Source organism: Natator depressus, chromosome 23 (assembly GCF_965152275.1).
Source record: "Natator depressus isolate rNatDep1 chromosome 23, rNatDep2.hap1, whole genome shotgun sequence".
Lineage (NCBI taxonomy): Eukaryota > Metazoa > Chordata > Testudines > Cheloniidae > Natator > Natator depressus.
The window spans coordinates 20,584,566-20,591,855 of record NC_134256.1 but is presented as its reverse complement, the minus strand read 5'-3'; the positions used below and the strand labels follow the sequence as shown (position 1 = coordinate 20,591,855).

Genomic DNA, 7,290 nt, shown 5'->3' with positions numbered 1-7,290 from the left:
CCGGGCGAGGGGTCCCTGTGTACTCAGCCCCCGCGACCCACCCTAGAGTCAGCCGCATCTCCATGCCGGGCGCGGGGTCCCCATATACCCAGCCCCAATGCCCACCCCAGAGCCAGCCGCATCTCAGTACCGGGCCCGGGGTCCCCGTGTACCCAGCCCCGGCGCCCCACTCCAGAGGGGCTGTGTCCCACTTCTGGTTCGGGGGAGTCCCTGGATACCCAGCCCCCTCACCCCACCCCAGAGAGGTCCCCATATACCCAGCCTCTGCTCCCCACCTCAGAGGTGCATCAGTGCGAGGGAGGCAAAATGCGGTCGTGAGCAGCTGTTCTGACCAGCGATGATGTGGCCACAGCCATGACCAGCAGTGGCATAACACAGAGCAGCGATTGTGCCAACACAACAGTGTGTCCCTAGTGTTAGTGCAATGCACTAGTGAGCAAGGAGCATGAAAACACTAGTGATCAGTGAGTGTGCGATGCACTATTGGGCAGCGAGCATGCGAACCCATGTTTGAGCAGTGAGCATTCAATGCATAAGGGAGCAGCAAGCATCCAGTGCACTAGTGAACAATGTGCGTGCAAACACACTAGTGAGCAGCCAGCATGTGAAGCCCTTTTGAGCAGTGACCCTGGAAACATAAGATCAAGCTGCCAAGTACTCAGACACAATAGTGGGCAACCAGCATTTAGTGTACTAGTGAGTAATGAGCAGGCAAACACAAGGGTGACCCTTGAGTGTGCAAATACCATAGTGAGCAGCAAGTGTGCAATGCACTGATGTGCGGTGTGTATTTGAATGCACCAGCAAGCTTGCAAATGCACGCGCCCTCCGTGAGCATGCAAACACCGGCGTGAGCTGCAAACCTGCAAACAGTGAGCAGCGAGCGTGCCAGCACAAGAGTGTTGTGCCTTGCACCAGTGAGCATCCAAACACAATAGGAAGCGGCGAGCGTGCAACGCACTACTGAGAGGCGAAGACAACAGTGAGCCACGAAGGTACAATGCACTCGTGAGCAGCGAGGGGGCAGACACAAGTGCGAGCCACCAGCGTGTCACACACGAGCGAGCCGCGCGCGTGCAAACGCTGCGGCGAGCGTGCGGTCCCGGCGTCCGTCGCCGACGAGCAGCCACCCCCAGGCGCACCACGGTGAGCCGCGTGGGCGAGATGGCACGAGCCCCCCCCGCCCTGACCCCGCCCTCCTCCCGCAGGGTGTTTGGCTTTGCCATCGTGGCCACCTCCGACCCTGAACATGCTGATCCCATCGGCCGCCCGGGTTCATTACGGCTGCGTCATCTTCGTCCGCATCCTGCAGGGGCTGGTGGAGGTGAGCGCCCCCTGGTGGGGGGGACCACGGAGGAGGGGGTGGGGCTTGCCTTCCTGGCCACGCCCTCCATCCGCATGGGGGAGGCTTGGGAGGGAAGGGTTAGGGGGTGGGGCTTGATATGTTGGCCACACTCCTTCCTGCACATGGAGGTGGTGGGGTAAGAGGGCAGGGCTTGCTTTTCTGGCCACGCCCCTTTCTAGCCCGGGTGGGAGAGGGCAACCAGTTGAGGGGGGTGGGGCTGCTGGTAGGGGGCGGGTCTCCCTCTAGCCACACCCTTTTTGCCTGTTGGGAGGCGTGGCCAGATGTGCTAGCCACGCCCCCTTCCTAATGGAGGGGGTTTGTGAGCGCGGTGTGGGAGGAACGGTGCCAGTGAAGGGGCGGAGCCTGGTGCCTGGCCACGCCCCCCCAAGCCCTAACATCTGTCTCTCCGTCTGTCCCAGGGGTGACGTACCCGGCCTGCCACGGGATCTGGAGCAAGTGGGCCCCCCTCTGGAGCGCAGCCGCCTCGCCACCACGGCCTTCTGTGGTAAGGGACCCTCCCCTGCCGAGCCTGGACGCCTGGGTTCTCTCCCCGGTGCCAGGAGGGGAGGGGGGTCTAGTGGTTAGAGCAGAGGGGCTGGGAGCCTAGACTCCTGGGTTCTGTCCCCGGTTCGGGGGCGGGTGGGGTCTAGTTCAGTTCACACCGTGGGGCTTTGGCTAACGTGGGCCACAACCTCTCGCAGGCTCCTACGCGGGCGCCGTGGTGGCCATGCCGCTGGCCGGGGTCCTGGTCCAGTATTCGGGGTGGAGTTCGGTCTTCTACGTCTATGGTAAGGTCGGACCCATGGGCCCATCGACCGCAGCGTCCAGCCTCCCGCCACCAGACTCACGGGCCCATCGACCCCGGCGTCCAGCCTCCCGCCACCCGACCCGCGGGCCCACCTACCCTGGCGTCCAGCCTCCCCACAACAAACCCACGGGCCCATCTATCCCTTTGTCCAGCATCCCCCCAACAGACCCACGGACCCATCAACTCCGGCATCAAGCCTCCCACCACCAGACTCACGGGCCCATCTATCCCGGTGTCCAGCCTCCCCACACCAACCCCACAGGCCCACCAATCCCGGCATCCAGCCTCCCGCCACCAGACCCACGGACCCATCTACCCTGGCATCCAGCCTCCCACAACAAACCCACGGGTCCATCTATCCTGGTGTCCAGCCTCCCACCACCAGACTCACGGGCCCATCTATCCCGGCATCCAGCCTCCCACCACCAGACTCACAGTCTCATCTATCCCGGCGTCCAGCCTCCCACCACCAACCCTACAGACCCATCGACCCGGGCGTCCAGCCTCCCCACAACAAACCCACGGGCCCATCTACCCTGGCGTCCAGCCTCCCCACAACAAACCCACGGGCCATCTATCCCGGCATCCAGCCTCCCCCCACCAAAACCCACGAGCCCCTCCTGCCCAGTATCCCCACACAGAGGCGGGAGGGGCTCTCTCAGCTGGCTGTTCCCCCCCCCGCCCCCGCCATGACTCCTCCCTGCTCCTATCGACAGGCAGCTTTGGGATCTTCTGGTATATGTTCTGGTTGCTGGTTTCCTATGAGAGCCCGGCTCAGCACCCCACCATCACAGAGGAGGAGCGCCGGTACATTGAGGAGAGCATCGGGGAGAGTGCCAGCCTCATGAATCCCCTGGTGGTGAGACCCCACGGCAAGCGGGCTGGGGGCACTGCTGCGGGGAAGCTCGCAGCGCCGGGACGCCCTGGGCTGGGGGCACTGCTGTGGGGAAGCTCGCAGCCAAAGGATGCCATGGGATGGGGGCACTGCTGCGGGGAAGCTCGCAGCACCGGGACACCCTGTCTGGGGGCACTGTTGTGGGGAAGCTCGCAGCCTGGCTGTCTCACCCTTCCCCTTCCTCCCCCCCGGCAGAAATTCAAGGCCCCCTGGCGCAAGTTCTTCACCTCCATGCCCGTCTACGCCATCATCGTCGCCAACTTCTGCCGCAGCTGGACCTTCTACCTGCTGCTCATCAGCCAGCCGGCCTACTTCGAGGAGGTCTTCGGCTTCGAGATCAGCAAGGTACCGGCCCCGGCCCCCGCGCTGTGCGCCCCGGGCCGGGGCAGAACCCAGGCGTCCAGACACCCAGCCCCCGCGCTGCGCACCCCGGGCCAGGACAGGACCCAGGCGTTCCAGACACCCAGCCCCCGCGCTGCGTGCCCCGGGCCGGGGCAGAACCCAGGCATCCGGGCACCCAGCCCCTGCGCTGTGTGCCCCGGGCCGGGGCAGAACCCAGGCATCCGGGCACCCAGCCCCCCGCTCTGTGCGCCCCGGGCCGGGACAGAAACCAGGAGTCCAGGCTCCCAGCCTCTGTGCTGCCCTCCCTGAACCGGGACAGAACCCAGGAGTCCGGGAGCCCAGCCCCCACCCCCGCTTTAACCACTAGACCACACTCCCCTCCCAGAGCTGGCACAGAGCCCAGGCCCCCCCCCACCCCGAGCAGGGAATCCGGGGGTGAAATCCTGCCTCCTCCCATCAGTGCAACGAGTTGGTTGGGGCCCAGACTCAGCTGGGTGGGACCCATGAAAGAGGGGGATGGGGGGAGGGAGAGGCTCCCCGTGGGTGCCAGGGCAGTGACTCCTCCTCTCCCTGCCCCCCCACCCAGGTAGGCCTTCTCTCCGCCCTGCCCCACCTGGTCATGACCATCATAGTCCCCATCGGGGGGCAGATCGCGGATTTCCTCCGCAGCCGCCGGATCATGTCCACCACCAACGTCCGCAAGATGATGAACTGTGGAGGTGAGATGGGGCTGCGGGTCGGGAGTGAGGGGCTGTCACAGGGTCCCCGGGCGCTGCCCTGGATCTGCTCCCCACGCAGCCAGGCAGGACTCTGGGGGAGTCTCCTCTCCGGGAGCAGCCTGTCTGCAGGACACACAGCTCCCCCGGCTCCACCTTCCTGGGGCTGACCCCGGAGCCTCCAGTCTCCTCTGCCCCTCTGGGCACTTCCCACAGCGAGTCCGCTCAGGTGGGGTCTGGGGAAGCCAGAGGGTCCTGCCCCCCGACTCCGCAGTCAGACGTGACTCTCAGCCAGCCAGTGAAACAGAAGGTTTATTAGACGACAGGGACATGGTCTAACACAGAGCTTGTAGGTGCAGAGAACAGGACCCCTCAGGTCCATTTTGGGGGGCAGTGAGCCAGACAACCACGTCTGCCCTTCACTTCATGTCCCCAGCCAGCCCCAAACTGACTCCCCCTCCAGCCCCCCCCCCCCCGGGCTTTGTCCCTTTCCCGGGCCAGGAGGTCACCAGATTCCTTTGTTCTCCAGCCCTTTAGCTCTCACCTTGCAGGGGGGAAGGGCCCAGGCCATCAGTGGCCGGGAAACAGGGTGTCGGCCAGTCTCTGTGTCCAGCCCCCTGCACACACCTGCCCTCTAGGGCTCTGCAACGATCATACACCCTTACCCCACCACCTAGAGACTTAAGAACTGCCTAGGGGAAACTGAGGCACCCCCACACTATTCAGAGGAAACATTAAGAACAGTCCCACTTCGTCACATCGGCACCGGCAGGGCTGTGGGGGGCTGTGGGTCGGGAGTGAGGGGCACGGCAGGGCCGGGGTATGTGTGACTCAGTTTCTCTCCCCCCAAGGCTTTGGCATGGAGGCGACGCTGCTGCTGGTGGTGGGTTACTCTCACAGTAAAGGCGTTGCCATCTCGTTCCTGGTCCTTGCTGTGGGCTTCAGCGGCTTCGCTATTTCAGGTCAGCAGCGGGTGCCGTGGGGCAGGGAAGAGAGTGGGGGCTCGGCAGGGAGTGGGGCAGGAGGTGCCGGGGGGCAGGAAGCAGGGTGGGGACTCAGCAGAGGGTGGTGTGGGGGCTCAGCAGGGGGCACCGTGGAGCAGGAAAGGGGGCGGGGGCAGAGCAGGGGGCGCTGTGGGGCAGGGCAGGGGGTGGGGGCTCAGCAGGGGGCCCTGTGGAGCAGGAAAGGGGGTGCCGTGGGGCAGGGCAGGGGGCGGGGGCACAGCAGCGGGCGCCGTGGGGCAGGCCTGGGGGGCTCTCACTTAGTCCCTCTGCTCCCCCGTCCCCGCAGGGTTCAACGTGAATCACCTGGACATCGCCCCACGTTACGCCAGCATCCTCATGGGCATCTCCAACGGGGTGGGCACCCTCTCGGGCATGGTCTGCCCCGTCATCGTGGGGGCCATGACCAAGCACAAGGTGCGGCCGTGCTGCGGGGGGGGCTGCGGGTCGGGAGTGAGGGGCACCGGTGGGGTTCGGGGGGGGCTGCGGGTCGGGAGTGAGGGGCACCGGTGGGGCTGGGGGGGGCTGCGGGTCGGGAGTGAGGGGCACCGGTGGGGCTGGGGGGGACTGCGGGTCGGGAGTGAGGGGCACCGGTGGGGCTGGGGGGGCTGTTGAAGCTGGTGCTCAAGGGCGGGGGCACTCAGGAGCCTGGTGTTGGGGGGTGGCTGATCCCCCCCCCCCAGGTCAAAATATTTATAAGGAAGGGAAATAAAATATTATTTTGTCTCTTTCTCCTCCCGCCCCCGCCCCCTACTCCTCCCTCTCCCATCCCCACTCCCTGCCTTGCCCTCGCTCCCCTACTCCTCCCTCTCCCCTCCCATCCCCCTCTCCCTGCCCTGCCCTTGCTCCCCTACTCCTCCCCCTCCCCCTCCCTGCCCTGCCCCCACTCCCTACTTCTCCCTCTCCCTCTCCCCCTCCCATCCCCCCTCCCTGCCCCCGCCCCCGCCCCCTACTCCTCCCTCTCCCCCTCCCAACCCCCATGCCCTGCCCTGCCCTCTCCCCCCTACTCCTCCCCCCCACTCCTCCCCCCCCGGGGGCAGACGCGGGAGGAGTGGCAGTACGTGTTCCTCATCGCCTCGCTGGTGCACTACGGGGGCGTCGTGTTCTACGGGATCTTCGCCTCGGGCGAGAAGCAGCCCTGGGCCGAGCCGGAGGAGACCAGCCCCGAGAAGTGCGGCTTCATCCATGAGGACGAGCTGGCCGACGAGGAGGACGAGGCCGCTCGGGGGGCAGGCGACGGGGGCGGGGGGGGCGGCGGCTACGGGGCCACCAAGAGCACCAGCTTCGCCAACGGGGGCTGGGCGGCCGACTGGGACAGGAAGGAGGAGTTCGTGCAGGAGCCCGGCAAGGACACCTACATGTATGGGGGCGCCGCGGGAGAGGGACCTGTCCTAGGCACCCCCCGGATCTCCGCCTCCCCCCGGGCACCTCTGCGGTGGTACAGTCCAGGGCATGGGGCTGAGCTTGGCCACGCCCCCCATTCTGCAGGCCACACCCCAGCCCCCCCAGTGTGTTGGTACAGTCCAGGGGGTGGGGCCACACTTGGCCACACCCCCATTCTGCAGGCCACACCCCAATCCCCCCTCCCCTCTGTGTTGGTATGGTCCAGGGAAGCCAGGACTGAGCTTGGCCCCACACCCCATTCCCCCACTGCATTGGTACAATCCGAAGGGGGCGGGGCTGATTTAGGCCACACCCCCACGCTATGGGCCACAGCCCCCTTCATTGGTGCCATCCAGGAGGGCGAGAGGTGGAGCTGAGTCAGGCCACACCCCGAAGCCTCTAAGCCACACCCAACCCCCTCCCTCACCTCACTGGGGTCTGCTCGATTGGTACAACCCCCTCCCCATGCCACGCCCAAATCTTTCCCCTCTGAGTCGCCATTTGGTATGACCCATCAGGGCGAGGGGGTGGTGCTGATGGTATGACCCGTTGGAAGGCTTCGGGGGGGAAGTCCTCTGATCCCACTGACCTGGGTCTGGGGGAGGGCGGGGCAGAGGTTAGACCTTTGACCCTGAGGTCAGAAGATCTTGACCTTTGACCCTTGGCCTCTGGGCTTGACCTTGAGCCCAACTTGATCTTGAGGTTGGTGGTGCTTGACCTTTGACCTTGAGGCTCCCATGTGCCCCATAATAAATTAACCCCTCCCCCCAGCAGGCCTGGGGGGCAGCACTAGGGATCCA

The 7,290-nt window shown here is 65.7% G+C and overlaps 1 protein-coding gene across 1 annotated transcript in view; it reads left to right on the top strand.

Annotated features, from left to right (window-relative positions):
* Positions 1 to 6,517, top strand: part of SLC17A7 (solute carrier family 17 member 7) — a 21,744-nt gene extending 15,227 nt beyond the window's left edge. The window contains 11 exon segments of the mRNA XM_074937801.1: positions 1,209 to 1,325; positions 1,765 to 1,803; positions 1,806 to 1,850; positions 2,047 to 2,133; positions 2,870 to 3,012; positions 3,244 to 3,393; positions 3,977 to 4,109; positions 4,958 to 5,068; positions 5,397 to 5,524; positions 6,148 to 6,471; positions 6,473 to 6,517. Of these exon segments, the coding sequence (XP_074793902.1) occupies positions 1,250 to 1,325; positions 1,765 to 1,803; positions 1,806 to 1,850; positions 2,047 to 2,133; positions 2,870 to 3,012; positions 3,244 to 3,393; positions 3,977 to 4,109; positions 4,958 to 5,068; positions 5,397 to 5,524; positions 6,148 to 6,471; positions 6,473 to 6,502 (1,266 nt within the window). The 5' untranslated portion in view covers positions 1,209 to 1,249 and the 3' untranslated portion in view covers positions 6,503 to 6,517.
* The last annotated feature ends 773 nt before the right edge of the window (positions 6,518 to 7,290 follow it).